The sequence below is a fragment of the Ambystoma mexicanum genome, chromosome 3q (assembly GCF_040938575.1).
Source record: "Ambystoma mexicanum isolate Mex_15411 chromosome 3q, UKY_AmexF1_1, whole genome shotgun sequence".
NCBI lineage: Eukaryota > Metazoa > Chordata > Amphibia > Caudata > Ambystomatidae > Ambystoma > Ambystoma mexicanum.
In genome coordinates this window covers 590478680-590504150 of record NC_090926.1, presented here as the reverse complement: position 1 = coordinate 590504150, position 25471 = coordinate 590478680, and the positions used below count along the sequence as shown (strand labels likewise).

General features: G+C 48.0%; 1 protein-coding gene across 1 annotated transcript in view; it reads left to right on the top strand.

Annotated features, from left to right (window-relative positions):
- Window positions 1-13509, top strand: part of RBX1 (ring-box 1) — a 137952-nt gene extending 124443 nt beyond the window's left edge. The window contains exons 4-5 of the mRNA XM_069654422.1: window positions 12708-12793; window positions 13312-13509. Coding sequence (XP_069510523.1) covers window positions 12708-12793; window positions 13312-13324 — 99 coding nt within the window. The 3' untranslated portion in view covers window positions 13325-13509. The remainder of the gene's footprint in view (window positions 1-12707; window positions 12794-13311) is intronic.
- Window positions 13510-25471: the final 11962 nt, after the last annotated feature.

Genomic DNA, 25471 nt, shown 5'->3' with positions numbered 1-25471 from the left:
CGGGTAGTTCCCTCTCGATGCAGGTTTATAAAACATTGAAAATGCCGAAAGTAACTAGTTCAGCACCAAAAGCTACTACACAGGCACTGAAACACAAATCTCGGGCACTGGAACAGGCCATTTCGATGCCATTTGAAACACAAAGGTCAAGTTCTACTGGAAGGAGTACGCTCTTGATGGATGTACTAAAACAGAAGAAACTGGTACCTTAACGTCAGGAGGAAGAAGTGGTTTTTCCCAATATATGGACCACATTCTAGTGGTACTTGGTCCAAAAGAGGTTTGAGAAGCCATTAGATAAAATTGCCTAATTTATGGAGTTTAGACAAGCATCCGATAAAACATAAACTTATGGTACAAGCGGAGGAGGTTCAATCTAAAAAAAATAAAAGGTAGGGAAAATCTTACACTCCATTATGAAGAGCCCATAGTTTGGCTATATTCAAAAGAGGCTGGTTTTGCTCAGGGAGACCCAGGAACTAAGCCTGTTGACTTTACTGCCCCGTTTCTGGACATTAGCGAGCCATATCATAATCTCATCTTTTAGAACAACCTCCGTTTTAAAAAGGCAGCAATTATTCTGTTGAGTGAGAAAATCCACAAAATCTGTCTTCAAAGAGAAAAAGCAATTTGGACAATATATTCCTTTTGTTATAATCTGTCACAAAGAGATTGACACTATCCTGTTTCACTCCAGCCCTAACTAAAGCTGTTAATCCTTGCATTGAAAAGCGTTACCCCACCAACAGCCCAAAGGGCTGAAAAGTACTTCGACATGTCAAAAGTACCTCCTGACAAGGTGAGGAAAAATGTATGCCTTGGGTAAAACGTTGGCAACATCAGCAGGTCACCAAATGTGAATCGCTAATAACACAGCCCTCATGGCAAGCTTTTAATAGAGCACAATGGAGGAAGTCCTTCATGAGCCCCTAAGTATAGAAATGCTCAAAACACTGACAAAGGGAAACACACCACTAACACTTATCAAGCATTCGCTTGATGCCACAGAAACGGCAGGGGGAATAGTTGCCGAAGGCACTCTGATTAAGGGATGCGCATGGCTAAGTTCTGGTTTTAGGCTGTAAACTCGGGCCACACTGCTCACCCTGTCAGATTGGGCCTCATTACGAGGTCGGTGGTACACTGAATCCGCTGTTTGACTTCCCTGTGCCACTGCAACATTAGAAGTCCCGACTGAGCGGAAAGTCAGCCAGCAGATTCGTTAACTTCCCATTCCCGTGGCGTCCCATAGCACTCCATGAGAGTGGGGAGACGGAAACACTGTTGCTAACGGTGCTGATGCTTCAGTGACCTTGCTGCCTACCGGGGCTGATGCGCCCTGCAGGGTCAGACCTGCTGGTCAGTGTGGCAGTCTGGAAACGAGGGTGCCGGTAAGCTTACTGGCACCCTTGTTTCTGGACTGCCACACTCTCAATGAGGCCCAATGTCTTATTCTGTAAAGCTGTAGACTTTCTAGAAACTGCAGAAGCAGGATATGAAACACTGCAAACATTGGGACAAATTACAAGTACACTTTAACAATGAGGTTTCTTTCCAACAGCTGTCGTTTTCGTGGCCAAAGCTACCCAAGATCATAAAGGCAGTCTGGCTATACCACAGGTGCAGTTTCCAGTACTTTTTAACCAACTAATGCCTACAGTCAACGTCAGTCTTCATTTCCTAGACAAATCAGAATGGTGTGTAGTAGGGGTAGAGACCAAGCGGTCACACCCCCTAAACAATGATTACCTGTTTCAGGTCCCCTCCCATGTCACCATGATTTGCCCACATATGGTATGGGATCATGGCTATTGCATAGACTTTCTAGAACTGTGCAATCGTCTGTCAGCACACAGGAGAATAGTTGGAACATCCACAGATTCTACAAGCCCTACTGGAAAGGGAGCCATAGAACTCGTCCCAGCATTAGAGATGGACAAGGGTATTTGTCGTCTACTTCCTTGTTCCAAATAGACCAAACCAAATTCCCAGTGCTCAACCTAAGACCAGCAAACACTTATATCAAATATAAGCGGGTACAAGCATCAGAAATACGGTTACAGTGAGTAATGTGTATGCCATATTAGTGTGGTGGTAGCTGCCATGTTAGTGCAGTGGTTTTCGCCGCACTATAGTGAAGTTAAGTACTGGGGCAACCTGGAAAATAAATTGCTAGTAACTTTTGATTCGTATGACGGATTTGGCTGAGATTTTGCAAACAAAATTGTATTTACAGCCCCCTACCCTCCAACTGGACATTTTAGGATAGATCTGTAAAAAAAAAAAATGACTAAGAAAACAATGTTTCTGCCTAGTGTAGGAAATTCCATCCAAATTTAACCAGCAAGTCAAATGAATTTTGGGAATCCGTTGATGGTTTTTTTTTATTTATGAAAATCTTGTCGGCCTCTCTGCTGCAAATCACCATGTAAAATAACACTAACTTTAGGAGAAGGAGCAACCCTTGTGTCACATATTAAAATATAGAAAATAATTTAAAAACTACTGAAATAGCCCCAGACTCACCCTGGAAATAGTCAATGCTTTGTGCCCAAGTTGTTTCGTACCTGGCCCAATTCCATCCAGCGGTTTTCGCTGTATGCTACAGCAAAATTGGCCTTTTTGTCTATGGGAAGTGTTTATATTTTTTAAGAAATACTTCCCAAATTGTTCAGTGTGAGGTGAGGGGGGGTATAGGTATATTTTTATCTGCGAAATGTCAGGGAAAGCAGTCCTACAAGTGAAAAGTTGGTAGCACATTTTTTTAAATTTCCTTTGGTACTTGGAATTCAAATGTTTTCCTGGGCGGCATAGATATTAACAAGGGTCTAGACCCACACACCTGCCCCTTCCACTTGATCTCCATGAACTGGTGGAGTAAGTATTTCTATTTGTATTTAGTTTATATAGTGCTTTACGCCAAAGCGATTTACATTATAACAGGAATACATGGGGATATAAGAAAATGGAAGAATAATTACAAACATGAGACAAACCATTAAAAACAGTATGTAGAACAATTTACCTAGGTCCATAAACGAGAAATAGAGTGCGGTAGAGTAAGGGTGGGAGAAAAGATGGAAGTCAGAACAGGGAATGAAATAAGATTTCAAGTTGGAGCGAAAGGAGGAGGAGTAGGAGGAAATGGAGCGGATAGAGAGGTAGAGTTTGAGAGCTTGAGAGTTCCAGTGTAGGGGGCCAAGGAGCTGAAGGGATCGGAAACAGAGAAGAGGCACAAGGGGATGGCGGAGCAGTGAGTAGGCAGAGAGCAGCAGATCGGAGGGGGTGAGACTGGGCGTAGAATGAAAGGCGAGAGGAAAGGTAGGGGGAGTGATCATGAAGAGATATAAAAACGAGACCGAGGAAGTGAAATTTAAGTTGGGAGTGAAACGCAAGCCAGCCGAGAAAAGAAAGCGAAGAGGGAATGGAGTTGCGAGGACCGAGAAGACAAAGGGTACGGATGGCTGAGTGGTAGAGGGGAGTAAGTGGAGTCAGGGAGTCCAAAGAGGAGCGAAGAGAAATAGAAAAGACAGGAGAAGATGAGGGAAGTGATTAAGAGTTTTCCAGCATAGAAGGTGAGGGAGGAACGGATTTTGCGAACATTGAAGAGGCGATAGCGACAGGTGGGGGGAGGGGGGAGGAGAGGGTGGAGTCGAAATAAAGAGGCCTAGATTTCAAGCAAAGGCAGAGATAGGGAGGTTAGTAGGAGGAAAGAGTATAAAAGGAGGGGGAGTGGAAAGCATGTTGGGGGGAAAGAAGAAGACTTCAGTCTTATTAGTGTTGAAGGAGAGAAAGTGGGATGACATCCAGTTTTTGATAGTAAGACAGGAAGAAAGATTACGGTGGAGGTCAGGTGTGAAGGAGGAGAGGAAAAGCTTGGTGTCATCAGCATAGAAATGGTGAAAAACCGAAGGAATAGATGAGGGCAAGAAGGGAAGTGTTAAGAGGAAACGGCCGAGTGCAGAGTCTTGGGGTCCGCTGAATTCGAGGGGGAGAGTAGAGAAGGTACGACCGCCCCAGGAGACAGCAAAAGAACGGATGGAGAGGTAGGAGGAGAGCCATTTGAGAACAGAGCCTTTGAGACCAAAGGAAGAGAGTATTGAGAAGTAAGGGGTGACCAACTGTATCAGAGATCCAGGAGGAAGAGGACAGAGGATTGCTTGGAGTAGCGAGCATTGAGGGAGTTGAGAACATATGTGAGGGCAGTTTCTGTTTAGTGTGGAATCCAGATTGAGAAGGGGAAGAGAGATTGTCAAGTTGAGAGTAGACTAAGCGTTCTAGCAGCTTGGAGCGGAATGGTAGAAACGAGATTGGGCGAAAGTTGGATGCAAGAAGGGGGTTATCAGAGGATTTCTTCAATATAGGGATGATGGCGTGTTTGAAGGTGGCAGAGGAGAGACAGATATTGGAGGTTGGGTAGGGAATGAGAAGAGGGGTAGATTTTAGGAATTAGGAGGGGATCGGAGGGGGCAGCAGTAGGGTGAGTTTTGGACAGGAGGGAAACCTTGGAAGGAGTAAAAGAGAAGTCGGACAAGCGGAAGGGGAGGTAGGAGAAGGGGAATAAGAAGGGGAGCAAGGAATGTTTTGGCGTAGAGTATTTTGGAAGAAAAAGTCAGCGGAAAGGGCAAGGGAAGAAGTAGCTGAGAAGTCAGGAGTATGCAGGAAGAGAAGATGAAATAGGGTCTGAAAGATTTGACGAGGATGGGAGGCTTGGGATTGGAGAAGGTTAGGGTAGTAGGAACTTTGAGCTGAGGCAGAGGCCATAGAGTGGCATGAGAAATGGGAGGCTGGATTAGAGGAAGAGCAGAGTTTGCGCCATTGTCGCTCAAGGCAACGGAGGAGGTGACTCATGGAGAGAAGATGAGGGGAAAGCCAGGGTTGAGAAGGTTTTCAGAAGGAGAGTGGGGTAAAGTGGGACAAGACTGGAAGAGATGGAGGACAGGGGGAATAAAGCTTCATTCGAAGAGAAGTCAGAAAGAGGAGGGAGAGCAGGTATCGAAGAGAGAAGGGGTAAAGTTACGGAGAGCCCATCGAGAGAAAGAAGTGAAGGGAGTGGACGGAGGGAGAGGTGGGTGAGGAAGAAAGAGTAATGCATGGTCAGAAATATGGTTGGGAAGGGTAGAAACTGAGGAGGAGAAGGTTGAGAGAAAGTTAAGGCCAAGAGTGGAGCCAGAGGAGTGTGTAGGGGAGTGAGGAGGTAGGAGTCAAGGATGGAAAGAAGAGGGGAAGGTTGATGGGAAGAGGGGAGGTGAAGGTTGAAGTTGCTGAGTACTCGGAGGGGGAGATAGGAGAGAGACACAAGGTCATCATAGGAGGAGAGGGGGACAGGCGGTATGTAGATAATTAGAAAGGCAATAGCGTGAGGGGAAGTAAAGGATTTGTACAGGTATTCAAAGGAAGGGAAGGCAGGAAGAGGCGTTGTGGAGGGGGAGGAGAGACATTTAGGGTGAAGAGACTAATGCCACCACTGTGACCAGAAGGGCGGGAGATGAAGGGAGAACGAGAAGGAGGAGGTGATGAGGGAAGCAGGTACAGTGGAGTTGTGAAGGGGATAAAAGTTTCGGTTATACATGCAAGAACATGTCCAGAACCGCTGCGGTCTTGTTGCAGAGGGATCTTGCGTTCCAAAGGGCAATGTTGATGAAACTGGAGGGTTCAACGATAGGGGGGGATAGATGAGGTTGGGACGATGTGGGAGAGGGATGGGGTGAACAGGGGAGAGGTTGAGCGTGAGGATGGTCATGAGGATAAGGGGGAGGGATAGGAGAACGGGCAGGAGAGGGGGAAGAGAGCGATGAGTAAGGCGGATGAAGAGCGTGGGGTCTGATAACACTCATGTCAAAGGGGAGAAGAAAGCATTGGGCCCGGGGAGAATGGTGACAGTATTTGCAAAAGGAAGCTAATGAGGGGAGAGGGAGGAGCACAGGGGAGGGTGGGGGAAGGGAGGGAGTAAGGGAACTAGGTTCTCGGCTGGGGAGCTGTTGGGTATTGATGAGGAGGTGTAGTAGGAGGGGCAGGGAGCTGATGGGGGTGGGGGGCAAGAAACAAGCTGAGGCAGTGCTGGTAATGGCGTTCTAATGTAGGAAGCATGCAGTGGGCATAGGTCAGGGGAACACAGATGGCAGGCCAGCAGGGCCCAAGCAGGTGAAGAGGCAAGCCACTGGAGGTGGGCAGGCACAGAGGGGAGAGGACCGAAGAGGGTGTGGGCTCTGGGGGGAAGAGACAGTGCCGGGAGGCCAAAGGTGTAAGGCAGCCGCAGGATTGAGGGAGGCTGAAGGGGACTGGGCGAAGCAGAGCAGCCAGCGTGCCCTGCAGCAGTTGAGGCCAGCAGACGGGAGAACACAGATGGTAGGCCGGCTGGACCAAGCGGATGAAGAGGCAGGACACTGGTGGTGGGTGGGCCTAGGGGGGGCGGGAAAGGACCTACGGAGATCCGAGTGCTGCAGAGAAGGTGGATGTGTCAGCAGAAGAGAAAGTCAGTAACCAGAGGGATAGTGCTACGGCCCAGGTGCAAGCACTAAACTGGCACTTCCCACAAAGTTGAAGAGGCAGGCCGCAGGAGGCGGAAGGGACTAACGAAGGAGAGGGTCAGCGTAGATCCAGTTGCAGCAGTGAAGGATGGCATGCAGTTAGCAGTGATGGTCGGGAGTGGGAGGTGCAGCTCTGCAGTTCAGGCAGGCACAGGTGCCCAAGCTAAAGTACCACGTTGTTAAAGCAGATCACAGGAGGTGGGCAGGTCCAGGGAGAGGGCTTGCGGAGATCAGAACCCCGCGAACCAGCACGCGGGAGGAGAGCAGTCTGTAGACCAGGGTGGAGAGGATCTGCGAGGGTCCAATTCCACGGGCAAGCAGGTGCGCAGTAACAGATGTGGCCAGGATCTGGAGAGCAAAGCTACAGCCCAGGTAAGGACCGCACGAGGACAAGTGGAGCAGGAGCGGTGATGCAGTCCGGGCAAGCACAAACGCCAACTGAAAGATCCCAACCAGGAAAAAGCAGGCCTTGGGATGTGGGGAGCACCAAAGAGGGCCTGTGGAGATCGAGCCAGCAATGGGGGAGAAGAGCAGTCGGGAGGAGGCAGACCAGGGTGGAGAGGGTCTGCAGAGGTCGAATTGCTGCAGGTAAGCGGGTACGCAGCAAGGGTGAAGGCAGGGACTGGAAGGTAGAGGCACAGCCAGAAACAGCCAGTCCGGAGGAGTCATGGAGTCACCCTGCAAGAGGACCAGAGCATGAGAAGACTCTGGGGGAAGGGAGCCAGCCACGGCTGCAGTGCTTCCACCTGAGAAGCAAAGGGGCTAGGCACCACTTGACAGACCAAGCGGCGACTCACCAGGAGGATGGGAGCAGAGGCAAACTGAGGAGGAGAGGGCCAGCCACCGCACCTACACGTCCACGAGGGCTGATGTTGAGAGGATCGGTGCAGGCCAGAGGAGGGCCCTGGTGGTGACAGGCGGCCTGCGGACAGGACCGAGAAGGCAGGTGGGATAATCCAGGAGCAGCAGCAGCAGGTCAGGCTCGCCCGCTCGAAGACTTGAGCGGGAAGAGGCCTAATTGCTGAAGACGTGGCAAGAGTCTTGAAGCTGCGATCAGACAAGTAGAGGCCGTGGGCCTCAGCAACCCACTGTTTTCATTTTTGTGCTTTCGCACCGTTCTTTCCCCGGTTCCCCCTCCCAGACCGCTTCCTGCTTCCCAAGGAAGACCGCTTCCTGCTTCCCAAGACTCCTGCCCACCAACCTCTAATTGGGCCATGAGGTCCTCCCTCGTGACCTGGAACACCTCTTCTGGAACACTCCTAGTGCAGCCTTGCACTGGGCAGCTGGTGGAGGGCGCCGAGTGCAGATCCCAATTACTGTTTGCCTGTGGACGCTGCCAAAGTTGACCTACTGCGGCAACCAGGTAAGGTGGTACGGACGGGGACCATAGCCATTACTGTGTTCCAGGAAACCCTGCCACTTTTATACACCTACTGTTATGAACTGTGCCCTATAGTTAGCTAGTGTTCAACAGTATTGCACCCTAGAGCTAGCCACTGTGTTGAAATGTGAAGCACCATATACTGTGCTTTGCTTCATAGTTAGCTTGAGTTGAACTGTGCTGTGCCCTATAGCTAACCACTGTGAGATGTGCTGCATGATATAGCTGGACACACAGTGCTGAGCTCCATAGTTCGCCTATGCTCTATAGTTGCCCCACTGTGCTGATTAGTGCTACAATCCATACTTGGCCACGGCATTGAGCTGTACTGCACTCTACAGCCGATTTTTAAACCGACTGGGAGGTGTCCAGCTCTCGGCTGTGCTCATGGGGTATGGGGGTAGCCATTATGTGGTTTACTGCCCTTTGACCTACCCTTCCCCACTAAAACTTCAACCTTTCCCACTACCTGGTACAGGTAGTAATGCCCTGCTCTGACACCCAATAGTTTATGTAGCCCATTGAATCCAGCCACCCCTTAACTTTGTCCCACTCACAATTCACCTACACTAACAGACAATACAAAGAGACTGAAGCGACCCGACGTCCCACTTCTTCTTTCCTCTGATCTCACTGGTTTCAGGAAGTTGCTTTGGTATTCCTTGTGCTGCCTGGTTGCTTTCTGCTGCTTGCTGGTGCTTCAGGGGAGTGTCTTGCTTCTGCTTGCCTTCCCATTTGATCACTAGTGTCCTCCAACAGCCATGCGCTCTCTGACCTCACCCTGGCAGAACTCCAGTTCTGTGCTCGGGGAGCAGCGTTTCCCAGAGTGCTCAAAGCTCTTGTAGCCCTGCACTGGCTTCCTGCAGTGGGTCTGGTCTTCTCTGCAGCCCAGCCTTGTCCAACTCTTCACAGGAGCTGTCTGTTCCTGTCGGCCTCTGTTCTCCACATCAGCTGTCGGGGGGCACCACTCCTTCCAACAACTAGAGCCTGTTGGTCTTCAGGCTTTGCAGATCTTTATTGTTCCCCTTGTCCCAGTAGTGTAGATTGGGTACATGTATGGAATAATTTGTCATGTTTGCTGTCTCCTTTTCTTAATAACCATATGTCATAAAGGCATGAGGAATGGAGGGGTATCCCTAAAAGGGAAAGGGATACCAGGTCTCATCTGACAGACTTGGACCCCCCTTCCCCCCCCCCCCCCCCCCCAATTCCACCATCCTCCCCCTAGTGTCAGGTAGCGACTGCTGTTCCCTGGCCACATGAGGAGAGGCTAACTTGGGGAAAGGAGTGATGACATCAGTTATCACAGAACACTTGCCATCATCTCAGTCATGTCCAGAATAGACTACGCATATACCTTGGAATGCGAAAATACCTGCTGAGGAAACTACAATGAATACAGTAAACAAGAAAGGTGGCAGAAAAAAGACCCTCAAGGATACAGCGCATGGATGGCAAGTTTAGGTGCTTGCTGGTGGGCTGCGGATGAGAGCGATAATGGGAACCTGCCAAATTACCCACAAAGTAAACAGTAAAGGAAGACTGGGTTTGCTCTCACACTGCGCACGCAAAATCAAATATAAGCACAATTTGCTCATTACATTGGATGATTTTAATCAACAACGTTGCAGCCTGACACGTGTTTCGAGCTTCATGCTCTTCTACTGAGGCTGTTTACACAAAATGTAGGTAAAAATGAATATTCCACAATTCCAAAATCAATAGTGAAAATAGAACACAAGCACCCAGAGCCAAAACGCATGGAGCAGGTAAGGTGTACCAACCACAAGTAAAATAAAAAGCTGAAACAACCACAAAGCCATAGTTATTGAATAGGAAGTTAGCAGATAGGTTTAATTCAAATGTACTAAGGTAAAAAACATATTACTAATGGAGTGCGGCATTGTTTGTCAAAGGATATCGGGTTGTTAAAGAGAAATAAAAAAATAAAGAACGAACATTAATTGAGGGAAAAGGGTTGCAATGGTGATCAGCCAAAAAGTACATGGGTAAAGCCCAAATTATATAGGGGTACCTTAATCTTGGTCAATCTGCAAATCTCGTGCTAATGGAAATAATTACGCAATTAACTAAATTGAATTAAAGATGAGTCCAAAGATAACGAAATTTAAAAGTCAAGTAAAATGAGCTAACCAGGTATTGTACCATAAATCTATTTAAATAGTAATATGTAGGCTCTCTATAAAGCAAGAAGAATATAAGAAAAACTTTTTATTTTAAAGGAAAGTACAATTTCTTAAAGCGCCAAATTGGCAGACATAACTAGCAAAAGTAGCACATAATTAAATTTGAAAAAATATAATGGCAACGTACCAATAACGTGCAGTTGCACGGAGAACGTATTTGGTCAATCGGAGCAATGCTGAATTGTAGCCAAAGTCCAAGTGATAAACCATAAAGAGAAAAAGAGCAAGGGAGAAGCATCAATTAGCAAATTGAATGTTGCCTCCGGCGGTCGTCTAGACTAACACGGAATTGATTAGGGTCCCCGTGTGAGTTAGGGTTCATCTACAAACTAACTGAGCGATGACTTACCAGCGCATCCGCTGCTAAATGAAATTAATGGAGCCGCTCGCGTGAGGTTCTGTGTCCATACTTGAATGGAACAGAAAGGGGCGGCAGCAGCGAAAAAGACCGAATGCCAGCACAAACAGTATGGCAGAGGGGCCGCCATATTGAACTAGTGTTGTGCTCTGCAATTGTGCAGAAAAGAAGCAATGTAGTATATGAGAGAGTGGCAATAGTCATTAATAATCTTTAGAAGTATAATCAACCAGCCAATGCAAGAACCCATTTGGATAGATCGGTAATTGAAAGCAACTATTGATTTTGGAATTGTGTAATATTCATTTTTACCTAATGTTTTACCTATTCATTGTGTAAACAGCCTCAGTAGAAGAGCGTGAAGCTCGAAACCCGTGTCAGGCTGCAACGTTGTTGATGAAAATCACCCAATATAATCAGCAAATTCTGCTTAGATTTGATTTTGCGTGCTCAGTGTGAGAGCAAACCCAGTCTTCCTTTACAATGAATACAGCATGCAGCTGCCAGACTGCTCCTCAAACTCACAAAGAGACCACGTCGGGCAAGTGCAAACCATGCTACATTGGCTCCCAGTCCAAAAACTAATCGCCTTCAACATAATGTGCCTAATGTGCATATCACACACAGCACTGGCAAGGAGTGGAATTCATACAAAAGAAAACCAGCAGGAACACTTGGATCCACCAACGACATTTTCCTCGACACTATAAACACCACACAAGTAAAAAAAAAATAGGATCAGCCTTCTCTTGCATAGCTGTCCTATTCTGGAACGCCCTCCTGAAAAATATGAACTATGGAGGGCCATTTGAAATTCAGAAAACATAAACACCTGGCTCTTCAGCTCCAGAGGAGGAAACCCTGAACAACCTCTATGCATCACAAAATGTGCAAACACATGGAAAGGAACCCCATGAAACCAGTGACTAGCCGAACACACCCAACATGAACCAAGAGCAAGCTTAGCGACCACCTACCCCCATCAACAAACCCAACGATGCAAAATGCAGCAAGAGAAATCTACAAGAAAACCCGAATAGAGGGGGAAAAAAAAAACTTCTGATATCATACACCTACCTATTAGTGTAGGTTAACCTTAACTGCCTAAACTAGCCCCATTTTACCCTCAGCCTGTATATGTAGATTAGCCACATTCTGCATCTGGTATAATATAGCTCTGCCTTATGCTTACTGCTCGCCCAGAGATGGGCATTCTGGAACCTATGCAGCATTCGGCTCCCCAAGACTGGTTGTTGGGTGGGACATTCATTGCACTTCGCTAAACTGTTGGGGCAGGAAATGTATCACACCTAGATTAATTGTTTAGAGCTGGAAAGTGTTGCACTGGGAAGGGGCTGGGGAAGATGCGTAAATCTTAAATGGGCAGTGGGAAGTACAGGAAGTGCACCACCCTTGGATGGATTGTTGGGGTGAGGGAAGCGTGTCAGACTTTGATGGACAGGTAAGAGCGGGCGATGTATCGCACTTGGATGGACTGCCAGGGGTGACATAATCGGACTGTTTGGGTGCAGCAACTCTGCCGCACATGGATGGAATGTTGGGAATATGGAATGTCTCACTGGGGGTCGGAAAGCCATTGCATTTGGAGGGATTGTTTAGTGTAGGAATGTATCGACACCATCCTTAATAAAAATGCACCTTTTTGCATACGCATCCAACTGTGAACTAAACACAACCACTCCTCTACCGCACCACAAACTGCACACACTTCACAACACCCAACCTGAAACAAACCACACACAATCGCACCTCCACACCACATGACGGCTACCAACTGAAAATGCACCGATTTGGTGACTGAAGCAGCCAACAGCACATCAAAACTCTCTTGTTCTTCTCCCTCTCAATCGCTTAACCACTGTAATCCTTTCCTTTACACGCCCACCTGGGTGCAAAGAGACGGCGCAAGTGGCAACCGTGCGTGGTACAAGACTATTACCATAATGTAATTGCTGCATAACCCTTCAGAATCAAAACCACACAGAATTATGGACTCTTTATTTTTTGAGGGTTCAGTTAATTGTGCCCTGATTAAATTAGGTTTTGGTAAAACCTTCGGTTCCTTCTGAATATGCCCTACTCTGCCAACATGTCATAATGTTCTCCAATTCTCTTCTGCCCTAGTACTTGCCATCCAGGCCTTCTTCCCTCACTTATTTCCCAATTGAAAGTGAATGATTTTTTTTTTCTTACTTTTCTTTTTTCCTTAGCATGCTTTTCACTTCCACTGCATCTCGCGCTGGCTGAAGACTCGGCAGGTTTGTCCACTGGACAACAGAGAGTGGGAATTCCAGAAGTAAGTTGGAGAGTTTTACGCTGAGTGAATGGGTAGGGGCTGGTGGCATGTGATGAGATTATCTCATGGGGTATTCTCCTTTGCCTTTATTCTTTCGCGATGTATGCATTCAAGTGCTCCATTTATAATTCTGTTGGAGCTGTAAGCAGAGCCTGTTTCTGTGTTACCTGTAGGTGAACCATTGTACTTGGTGCAGCTCATGGCTACTAGGCTGTCAAAGCCATGTCATGGAACCCGTAGCAAGAGAGCCATTCTTGCCCCACTCCTGGGTAAAGGGCTATTTTAGCCACATCAAATGGGTTTACAGTAGAAGTGTGTTCTTGATCCACCCCTGACACCGCATGTGCAAAGAGAATCTTAGTAATATGGTCTGCTGCGTGAAACCCCAGACAGATCTTGCGCATAATCCATCCTCCATGTGGGCTGCTGCGAAGCAATGTTTTACATATTCTGTTTGGCCAGTGTCACAGCTAGTGATTGACAAGCTGAACTCATTGTTTTTTCCCTTTATCTCCCAGGTATGGACACTAGAATCAAATACAAGCTTGCGTACCTTTTCAATCCAGCCTGTAGTCTGCTTTTCCTGAAGGTGTAACAGAGTGGCTGAAATTATGCAGAACTTTACGCAACTGTTCCCAGATTTGACTTTTGTTTTAGCTGGATTTCTTTATATTTTTTTTTGTCCTGCTGTTAAATAAAGTACATGTCCTGGCTTATCACCTTTTTTAATTGTGTGGCCAAACTAACATTTTGTGTTTGTAACAAATGATTTAATTACTTTTAAGGGGTTGTGTGCATGGGGATAATGGTGGTTGGGAGAAAGGGGCTCCTTCTGATTAAGCCATTGCTTGTGTATTGATAGTTCCTGATGTCTTGTGAGGTTAGCCAACTGGAAAACCTGAATACTCCAGAAAAGTTCTCAATTATAAGCTTTTCATTGATATTCCTGTGTGCAGAATCCTAGAACGCTAACGGTAAAAGTGCAAACTCCATGTTTACAACACCCCTTTATTGCTGAGGAATTGCCTATGCATGTCCTGTGCAATCCCTAGGCAAGGATTGGAGTGGTCATTTTCGAAACACACTAGAATTGCTGGTGTGGCAGTGAGTAGACCTACATTGCAAAGGTTAAAGTTGAGCAACACAGTAAATACTGCGCATCTAGCAGCATTGCTTTTCCTAGTATGTCATGTGAAACTTGCAACAGGGGATATTAAAACTTTCCTACACTGTAGAAACAGCAGAAAAGACAGCAAACTGGCAAGAAAGAACAGTCACCTTAAGATCGCAAGGTGATATGCCAGCTCTCAGAACAGGATCCACTGGCAGTACAGTGTATTGAGATCCTCTGCCCCGAGTGTGAAAGCAACACTTGACTGCTGTTAGGCAGTACAATCTAGGGTTTATTAAGAATATTTTCGGAGGGGGGGGGGGGGGGGTTGGGGTCCTCCGACGTATTCCATATCTATGACAGTAATCACCACAGCTGTGCTGATTACTGTCATAGATATGGAATATGTCGTTAAACCATCCCATCGAAAGAACGTTACCAGGTATGAGAGTAACTTGTTCTTCTCACTACCTCCCTGCTAGTGAGAGCATTTTCTCTTCTATTCCTTACACAGCCTGTTTGTTTCCCCACCCCCCAATCTCTTTTCACCAACGCCCCCAATCCCCCCCGGCCTCCTCCACCACCTTAGTCCGCTAGATACATGAGGCCCACTTGGCACATTACAACTTAAGTGTCATTGTTTCTCAACAGTCTCAATGTTGATAAGTGGTCTCTTTTCCAAACGGGGAACTGTGGATTGAAAGACTGGGTGGATGTATTTCTGCCTAAACTGTATTGTCCTAGGGGTATTCCTAGACGCCTGTCAACACCCTCCCAAAAGAGGAGTGTGGCATGTCTGAATAAGGAGACTGGAGAGAAACACAAAAACCTGAGAGAATCATGGCCCCTTGTCAAAGAAACATGACCTAGCCTGTCCTGAAACTGGTGCTGCCAATCCATGGTCTTTGTGAGGGGGTCAGAGATGTGAGGCGGAAAAACTTTATGAAGGTGTTTCAAAAGATGCCATTTTTTTATTAACACAGTAGGTTGGATAAACTCACTATCCCTACCCTGACGAGGATTTCCCTGCCTAAAATAAACTAAAGGAAGCACTGTGAGGGACCAATATCTGTTACTTATACATGATCCATGGCAGTTTAAAGGCAACGCAATTAACAGTTCAATGCACAATATGATAAGTCTCTGCTTTATAATCTCTGAATTCCCCCAGATTCAAGTAGGATTTTGCTCCGCAGTTCCAAAACGAAACCAGGAAATCCTGATTTACAACCACGTTCCAACAGTTTTTTGTGACTTCAATGTGACAGCAAAGTGCCAACCCTCCAGTGGTTCCACAAAAAGGTCCTTTCCCTTCTTTTTGCAATAAGGGTCCACTATCTTCTCATTAACAAGATTTTGTCAGGATGCTTTGCAACAACTTATTTCTGATGAAATGTAACTCCTGAAGCATTTTTATACAGTTCTTTATCAGCAACAAAAGTGTCCGAATAACTTGTTAACACCACTTCACAGCACTTAACTTCTACATTGTTTACTTCCATGCCAGGCCTACTACTTCAAAGGTTTGCCAATCTGGTATACTCCCCTGACAGAATAGTAATTTACAAAACAGTGCCTCTGTGGTTAAGATCAACTTTACAACAGCTTTGCAGTGTGCGTTACTTTACAACTTCAGACTTTTTAGCAATCCTTCAGGGAAAGCAAAATAAACATTTGTGCGCTGTACTCTTTTGCACTTTCCACAACCTCTGCAAGTTCTGCTCCTCTCCTTCTTAACCTTTTACGGGAGGGCAGCCTTCTTGTCACTCTTGTTTCCCCACTGCGCTATTGACCAAGTACTGACAAGGATAAGGTTTTATTCTTGCTCTTCCTTGGCTTTGGCAATGCAGTTTGTACCAGCCTTTGATATTATTCTTCACATACGGACAATAAGCTTTAAAACCTTGTAGTCCCCTCCTGCCTTTGGCAATATCGGTTTTTAAATGGCCTTGCTTTGGCTTTCTTTTGACTTGGGCAATAGTTGTCTGTCTTGTTGCTGGGTTCTCAACAAACTTGCATGTTTAAACACAGTCCTTTGCTGGTTTCAGATGGTTTGATATTCAACATTTGCTTCAATATTACTTCCACTCACATGCAAGTGTTTGTTACTCTGCATACGCCTGTATCGAGCACGCGAGTGGTCTCGGAGCACTCCAGGGTCACTAACAGCTGATGAATCACTGGTTAAGGCATACACGTCCGATTCCCTCGCTGCTCACAGGTTCTCTGCTTCAGTGCCTCCCAACGACCTGGCAAACTGCTGCGCTTGGTCCACCGTCACCCACTCTACTCCTTTGCTCTGGAAGTTCTCTGGTGCTCACTGGCCACCATAGACAGCCTGGTTGGGGGCTCGGGGGAGCTTTCCACGCCTTCGCTTCCTGCTCTGCAGAGCAGGTCTTCAGAGGGCAAGCTTCCCCTCTTTCAAGCTTTCCACTGCGCAACCTCTGCATTTCAGGCTTCTAAGGCAAGGACCATCTCGGGACCTGCTACTGTTCTCTGCTTGACAATGTTCCTGACATCTTTTCACTCTTCCTCGTTTCTGCGTCTGCTGTTTACACTGCTGGCTCTGCTTTTCCTGCTCACTAATGGCTTCAACCAAGGGGGGCCTTTTAAGCCTCCAAGTCTCCCTCAAGTGTGGGTCGTTTCCACTAACAAGATGACAACTCCTGCAGTTTTCTTTCTCTTCAGCCCTATTCTTTGTCCAGTCCTCTGTCGTTAGGGACTTAAAGTCCCATAATTCCAATTAGTTGTTCTAGTTTGATTTTTCCATCAAACGTTTTTTATTTTTTACTACATGTTCTTAAAAGGAAAATCGGAAGGATCAATCAGACTGGATTGCATAGAATGATAACATTCTTTAGAGTTTGAATTGTGTTTGAATTGTTGCTATTCACAGACTTCGTTTCTCTAACTTTTGGGAGTTGGGGGAGCTTTCTTGCTTTAGAAGTCTCAAGGGTTTTAGAAGGGTTGTTCTCACTGCTTAAGGGTTTTATTGTTTTTACCCATATTAAGATGTTCAACTTGTGGAACAAAAAGATTGTTATGACAACACATTCAATACTTTGGTATTGAGGAAAGGTCCTCCCTAGAGGAAGACAAAAACTGTCTCACCCCAGAGTACTCTCAATCCCCTGGGCCCTTTCTCCTCCCAGGTGATCCTCCCACAGAATACCACCCCCATGGTCTGGATCATAAAGTGTCTGCCTTTCCCCAGCCAACTGGGAGGAGACTTTAGGCAGGGGCTTAGTGAGGAGTCTGTAGGAGTCATCAGATATTCTACAAAAGAAAGTTAGTTGCTAGTCATGAAGTCTGGGTGGCTAAACAGAAATGCAGTCCTCTGTCCCGAATCATATTCTTACCTAGTATGTTTCTATATTTTTTAAGAAAAATGTGCACAAAGGGCGATTACTGGCTTCTCCATCACTGGATCTTTCATGGATTCACATGCTGTGGATATTTCCTGTCAGGCTGGGAAACTTCAACACTGAGTATTCTATTGACCTCTTTATGGGTGCTTTGGACTGCACCAATAGGACATTGCAGTATAAATGGGCCACCCCCCACCCCTCTGCAGCTTCCCTTGAGATTTCAACTGTCTCCAAACCTGTTGGGATCACCTTCTGTTCTCTCTCGCAAATTTTTGGTCTCTGTATTTTCTACGGTTTTGCTGCTCTGGTGTGCTCCAGGCCCATCAAGTCATCTGTGGGTCTGAAGAAGTTGTTCCGGCCATGCGAGATCTGCAGCCTCAAGAACGTTTAGGAAGGGGACAGTCAAGCGGACTGTCTGTACTGCCTGTACCTCAGTCACTCTGAGCATCTTCTGGGAGAACCCCAGGCAAATCTCGAAGTTCTCCACAAAGACCGTAACTGATGGCTGCTTTGCTGGCTGAACGAAGGGGCCTATCTGGGTTCGGAGGTTGGTTCGGCCCGCAGGGGAGGCACGGGGTCTGGAGGCCCCGCTCCAGGCATGCCTGCGCCACAGGCTAAGTCAAACTATTGAAGTGGCCAGACGGAAAAGCCTGTGGATCCATCGTGCAGGCCCTCGTCATCAGACAAGAAGTCTCAGTCGCATTCGTCCTACGTGCCGGAGTCGTCTTTGAAGGACCGGCGTCATTCGCTGTCTGGTAACATCTTCCAGACACCATTCCAGCTCTACTCCCAAGCAGTCATCTTCGCCGGCAAAACCCAGGCCACTGGCTGGGGCCTTGACTCCGCGGACGACTAGCCCGGCGACTATGGTACCCCCGTTGATAACCACTTTGGCGACGATCCCGTCATCCACCTTGCCGATGACTACGACCCCGGCTACGGCCTTGCTGGCGACCACAATGTTGACAACTGCCTTGTTGACTGCTGTTTCGGCAGGAGTGGGACTATTGAGTTTTTCTGTTCCGCTGGGGACCGAGGGCGGGCCACTGGCTTCCAGGGAGGTGCCATGGCAGTCTGGGACCGGCTTTGTACCTATGCTCCCGATGGAGATTCTACAAGATCCCTCGACTTATGATTTTGCCTTGAGTCCAGAGGAGTTGCCGCATCAGTTACTCAACCCTTAAGCATTGGGCCTACAGCTAGCGATTCCATCCAGTTCGGGCAGCCTGGGGTCTGTTCTGCCACAAGTATGTCGGTCAACCCGCACTACCTGCTCTCAATGCACTGCACTGCAGTCGGATGCCCGGGTCCCGGTACCTCAAACCCCGGTTGAGCCCTTGGAGCAGGAGTTACCGGCAGTTCCCCCGACAGAAGGATGTGGTGGGTGCCGCTTGCCAGGGTCAACCACGGAAGTCTCCCCAGGTGTGGCTTTCTGCATCACCTAGGGGATGCACCCCTCTTCGTAGGGATCAGGAAGAAGGGGTGGTGGAGTCTGAACCCGATGGCGTCCTGCGAGACAGGCTCTCGCCGGTTTAGTCCTTGCCCAGGTGGGTGGGTACCTGGGATATGGACCCAGAGGAGGATCCCCCAAGCAGCCCAGCACAGCCCTTTCCTCCGGACGATGTGGGCGCTTTTTATGTCATGATGGCCTAGGTTTGCCAGGAATTTGGCCTTACTCCAGAGGAGGAGAGAAAAGACTGCTTTTTGTTCGATCATATGGGGGAAAGGCGGTCTTCTCTATCCCCATCTTGGCCCAAATGTTGAAGGAAGGTCTTTGCACGATCCGCCATCCTTTCATGGAACCTACAGTCAAGGCCACTTGGAGAAAGTTTGAGGCGCCAAAGTGCCTCACGTCGCAGGCCACTCGAGTCGGTGGTGTCGGCAGCTGCCAGTAGGAAGGCGTGTAGCCAGCATAACTGTGGTGTGAATCCCACGGACAATGAGGGCCATTAGCTGGATGCTTTTGGCAAGAAGGTGCTGACGTTGGGGGCGACGAGTGTGAAGGCGGCCAACTCATTGGCCATCATGGCGCGCTACGACTGGAAAATGTGGCATAGATTGGCACAGCTGCTGGACCATCTACCTGAGCAGCAATGGAAGGAGGCGATGCTTCTGGTTTGTGATGGGGAGGAAGCCTCCAATCATAGCATTAACATTGCAGTGGACCTGGTAGAATCTGGGTTTAAACCGATAAATAATGGGGTCGTCCTCCAGCAGCAGGCATGGTTGCGCTGTACCGATTTTCGACCTGCAATGCAGCACAGAGGTGGCCATGCCTTGTGAGGGGGGAAGCAGCTGTTTTGGGGGGGGGGGAATTGAAGAGGCTTTGAAGAACATGAAGGGGGATTCAGATACAGTGAGGTCCCTGGTGACACTGCAGAGTAGGCGTTCCTTTCGTCCCTTCGCTCATTTCAGGGAGACTCTGGGAAATGCCAGGTTTGTGGGATCCCGCGACAAAGGCTACAGTTGCTCCAGCAATTCCTCTTGGTTTCGTCGATCTTAAGTCCGCTCAGTGGAACAAGGACTATCAAATTCAGCGAAAGAAGGGTTCCGCCACCTCTACTAGGGTCCGCCAGTCCAAACCTCAACAATGACTGCCACATGGGAAGTTGACTTGAAGGGAGAGTGGCACAGCATGTCAAAGAGTGGCGTTTGGTTACGACGGACTTTATGGGTGCTGGATGCAGTGCAATACGGCCACACATTGGATTTCTGGCGTCGGCCACTCCCTATTCCACTGGTGAAGGTATCTCAGCCGCATCTACAGGTCTTCCAGCAGGTGGTGTGCCTGATGCTGGAGAAAGGGGCTATAGAAAAGGTCCCAAAGTCGGAAAGAGGACAAGGAACCTACTCTGGTTTTTTGACGAAAAACTGGAATGTAAAAAGGCACACTATTCTGGACCTGGGGCCGCTAAACAAAAATGTGAAACGCCAAAAGTTCAGGATGTGCTAACATTGGCAGACTTTATTTGGACAGTGCAGCCTGGGGAGTTCCTGCCGTCATGTGATCTATGCTTATTTCCACATCCCAATGCACCCCAAACATTGCAAGTTTCTGCGGTTTGTGGTCGTTGATGAGCATTACCAGTTTTGTGTTCTCCCCTTTGGCATCAAGTCTGCTCCCAGGATGCCTGGCTCTGGTGGCAGCTTACCTCTGCAGGGAGGGCCACCATGTTTATTCGTACCTGGACGACTAGTTTTGATCAGGGGGGCAACTTGTCAGCGGGCGTCAGACTCTCCATGCGGCTATGCTCCTGTTGCAGCGTCTGGGCTTTGCAGTCAACTTGCCAAATCTTGTTGGATGGCGTCCAGGGACTTGGTTTTTCTGGAGCCCATTTTCATACACAGCTCAATCTGGTGAAGCCATCTTTGGAAAGGATAGAGAAGCTGTCCATGGCGTATTCCTTTCTGCCAGGAACATCAATCACTGTCCAAGTATACATGGCTCTTCTCTGCACCATATCGTCCTGCATCCCACTCACCCCGAATTGTTGGCTGTTCATGCGGCCAGTGCAGGAGTTTCTTGCGTCAAGATGATCACAGGTCCTCGGTTCCTGGTCTGACAAGTTTCTCGTATTCTGGACACTGGCAGATGCCCTGTTGTGGTGGACTCGCTCCAACAACTTTGTAAGTGGTATGCCTCTGGTGGATCCAGGTATTCAGTACACAATTGTGAACGACACTTCCCCAGGTGGGTTGGGCAGCCCAGTTCGACCAGTTTCAGATCCAAGGCCTATGGTCCCGCAGGGAGTCTTCGTTGCACATCAACATTCTGTAGTTGAGGACAGAACCCTGGGCACTGAAGTCCTTTTAATGCCTCTCATTCAGGGCTTGGTGGTATGGGTTCTGACGGACAAAACCACAACTGTTTTATCTCTTCAAGCAGGGAAGCACGCATTCGCAGCCCCTGTCCAGAGAGGCTCAGGCGGTCTGGCACTGGGCCATAGCACACAAGATTCACATGGTGGCTTACGATTTGACAGGTTCAGAACGAGCAGGCGGATGCGCTCGGCAGACAATCGGTTCAAATGCAAGAATGGCAGCTAAAGGACCTGTTCTCCAATCCAGAAAACAGGCAGTACAGGCTCTGTGCCAGCAGGGTGGCTCATCCAGACTTGAGGGTGGGGGGGGTGGGGGTGTTCTCATTCCCATGAGCGGGCCTGTTTGCATACACGTTTCCTCTGATCTGGAAAACAATCCAAATGGTGTGCAAGGTGATCCTGGTGGCCCTGTTTTGGCCCTGACAGACGTGGTTATCGGACCACCTTCTCCTAGCAGTGGACGACCCGCTTCATCTGGGGTCAGAGCCGAATAGTCTGTCGCAGAACGAAGGAAAGGTGTGGCATCACAACCCCGGCTCCCTTAGCCTTGCAGCATGGCTCCTGACCACTCAGAATTTGGACACCCGAGTATTCTTGGGGACTGTTGCTGCATCATGGTGGCCGCAAGGGCGCCATCTACTAACTTGTCTTACAGCCGGAAGTGGAAAAGGTTCTGTCCCTGGTGCTCGCAGCAACCAGACTTGCAGCCGTTGCAGGTTATGCCCCTACAACTCGTGCATTTGGTTCAAGGGGGGTTTGGGATGGGTCTGACCTTGTCATCGATCAAGGTCCACTTGGCTGCCATCTCCAGTTCATGAGGCAGCGCAACTACACCTCTGTTAAGCGACAGATTAAGCATTTCCTCAGGGGCCTTTTCAGGACGTTCCCACCGAAGAAGTTTTCTCCAGTCCGGCGTCTCAACTTGGTACACTTGGCCCTCATGAAACCTTTGTTTGAACCCATGTCCACGACGGCAGTTAAGTGTCTCACATGGAAGGTTGCTTTTCTGGTGGACATTACGTCTGCCAGGCAGGTTTCCGAACTTCAGGCTCTGGTTCTCTATCCACCGTATCTGTGTTTTATGAGGGACAAGGTTCTCCTATCTACAAATCCTCACTTTATTCCTAAGATTCTGTCAGTTTCATAAGAACTCTACATTAGCTTTGCCTACCTTTTTTCCAAAGTCGTCCACTCCAGTGGAGAAAACACTACATTCCTTGGATGTCAAGAGGGCCTTGAAGTTTAGACTAGACAGGGCAGCTATTTGTGGCTTTCGCCCACCAAATAAGGGGTAGCCGATTTCACAGCAGGGCCTTTCCCGTTGGGTTTAATCTACAATTTCTTTTTGCCACGAAAAGGCCATCAAATTGTTGCAGTAGACTCCCAGGGTCCATTCTACAAGTTCCACAGCGGCAGCACTGTGTGCAGGCATACCGCTCGGTGACATGTGCCAAGCAGCTACATTGGTGGTGCTGCACACCTTTACCAGACACTGTCTGGTGATTACCACAGACCAGTGGGTGCTCAAGACATCACCCACGGTTATTGCATAGTTCAGCCGACCACTTCGATACAAACCTCCAAGATCCAGTCGCTTAATGCCGGAACACCTGAAGATCCTGCTGCAAGAGGTCGAGATCCTGCAAGAAAAAGGGGCAATCGAAGTCGTCCCTGTTATACGGTAAATAAAGGTATTTATTCAGTGTACGTCCTTGTACCCAAAAAGAATCTCACCATGCGCCCTGTGGTAGACCTGAGCCCAGCGAACAAATTTGTCAACCCACAAAAGGTTTGAATGGTAACATTGCAACAGGTAATTTCTCTACTAACTCGGGGGAGGGGATTACAAATATCAAAGGTTCATGATAAAGGACACACACTATCAGTTCAAGGTACTTCCCTTCGGCATTGCCTCAGCCGCAAGGGTATTTACAAAGGTACTGGCAGTTGGAGCAGCACACCTGCGCAGACATCCATCCCAGTTTATCCTTACCTTGACGACTGGCTCATAACGGGGGTCTCCTACGGAACCTGCCTGTCGAACACTCGAAAGACGATAGACCTCTTATTCAGTCTGGGATTCTCCATAAACAAGAAGAAATCCAGCCTAGACCCCAGCCAAGTCCAGCAGTTTCTGGAGACTTAATTTGGACAGAAGACTTCCTTGTCTTCCCCTCCAATTGATATGGTTCAAAACATGCTGTTTCAGATCCCTCAGTATGTAGCCAGTCTAGAGGTGATGGTACGCAAGGCCATGCAACTGTTAGGGATGATGGCATCCTGCATTACTTGGTTCCTCACGCACATTTGCGCATGCGTCCCACGCAAGAGTGGCTGAACAGCCAGTGGTGTCAGGCCAGCGGACAATTGGAGGATCTAGTGGTTGTCTCGGCTGCCCTCGTTCTCTCTGCAGTGCTGGTCAAGGGAAAACCACCCCTGTAGTAGAAGCCACTCTCACGACCGACTCATCTCTCAAAGGGTGGGTGCTTGCCTCCTTCAACACACAGCGTTTGGTCCCCAGCAGAAGCATCCAACCACCTGAACGATTTGAAAGGCTTTCAGTGCTTTGACTACCGCTAGCAGCTCCAGACGCTTTAGCTGGGAAAGAGAGTAGCGCTTTACCCACCCTCTAACATCTTTACAAAGATGTTGTTTGACCTCCTTGATGACATTAAAGTCCTATACATTAACTATGCTGATGATACCCAAATCCTCATCACGCTCTCAGGCTCACATGAAAAAGACTCAACTATCCACTCTTGGATCTTGCTGTAAATTTCATTGAAGGGCTAAGCATGGGCTTTGTCTAAACGATGACAAAACCAAGCTCCTACTCGTTGGCTCTAAACAACGCCTCAAACTCGACCCAAAATCCAACTTTCAACATCGATGGAAACCATAAGGTCTCCAATAATGCCAAAACACTGTGTCCACCCTAAGATTCCACCCTGACACTCTCGACAGGTCAACGCCACTGCCTCCACCTTGGCCTACACCACGAATCTTATAACTGCCTGCAGACCTTTTCTATCCACTCACTGCTGTATAATATTGGCAAGAGCCTTGCTGCTTTCCAAACTTGACTACTGCCACTCCCTAAATCTAGGCACTAGCAAGCAAAATATCCATAAACTTCAAATCTTACAAAATAACACCCTTAGGGCAGCCCTCAACATCCCACGCACGGACCACATTTCCCACGCAAGACAGACCGCCAAATGGCTCCCCATAAAAGACAGAATCACCTTCAGGACTCTCATGATCACTCACAAATGCCTCAACACTGCTCCAAAATACCTTGTTGACAAATTCTGCTACAGGACATCCTCCAGACCCAACTACGCGCATTGCCTCAACATTCCCAAATACAGACTCCAAAAATCAGGCAGCACCAGTTTCCCAGATTTGGCGGCAAAAACATGGAACTCTATGCCCCCATCACTAAGAGATGGACACTCCTTCCTTGGCTTCCGCTTCAAAGTCAAAGCATGGCTTTTCTCCTCAATCTCTCACTTAACCTTTTTACTCACTACTTCAACCCTTAACGTGTATATAGACCTCTATATAGTTCTAATCCCAGCCTGCACCGGCAGTGTTAATACTATTTAATTTTGTAAATGACCAACACTGCATCTTAGTTTTGTCTGTAACCAGCATCACCAATCATACCTATACACCTCTATATAATGTATATTATGTAATTGTAAAATTCTATATTTATGTAACTGCATATGCATGTAACCTTCACACAAGTCGAAGCGCCTAGCTACCCCTGGTTTCAGCGCGCTATATAAGTAAATAAAACAAATAAATATGGATCCTCACACACAGCACCACAGCCATGTACTACCTTAACAAGGGGGCACGCAATCTCTAACGCTGCCCAAACTGTCTCAGACCATTTGGAAGTGGGCTCTCAAAACCAAGATGTTTCTAGTGTCTAAACACGTTCCTAGGGAACTCCATCTTCTGGCAGACATGCTCAGCAGAGACTTCCCGTTGCCCTTGGAGTACAAAGACATGGTCTCCAGTGTTTTTGCAGAATGGGGCTTCCCAGAGATCGACTTGTTTACAACTCTGGAGAACTCGCTATGCCCAGATTCTGGCTCCAGGTACTCTCAGAACCGATCCAAGGGGAACGGTCTCTGGATAACCTGGTCGGGGAAATTTGTCTACACTGCTGCCGGCTCCTCTACCCCCACTCCCACCCAACTCCCCTTCTCAACAAGATGCAACAGGAACCAGTCACCATGACATTGATGGCCCCGATGGGGCACGCCAGCCCTGGTTTTCCCATCTGATAGAGATGTCTCTCTCCCCTTCGATGAAACTACCTTGCCCATACAACATGCTATCTAAGGACAAGGGGGAACCACTT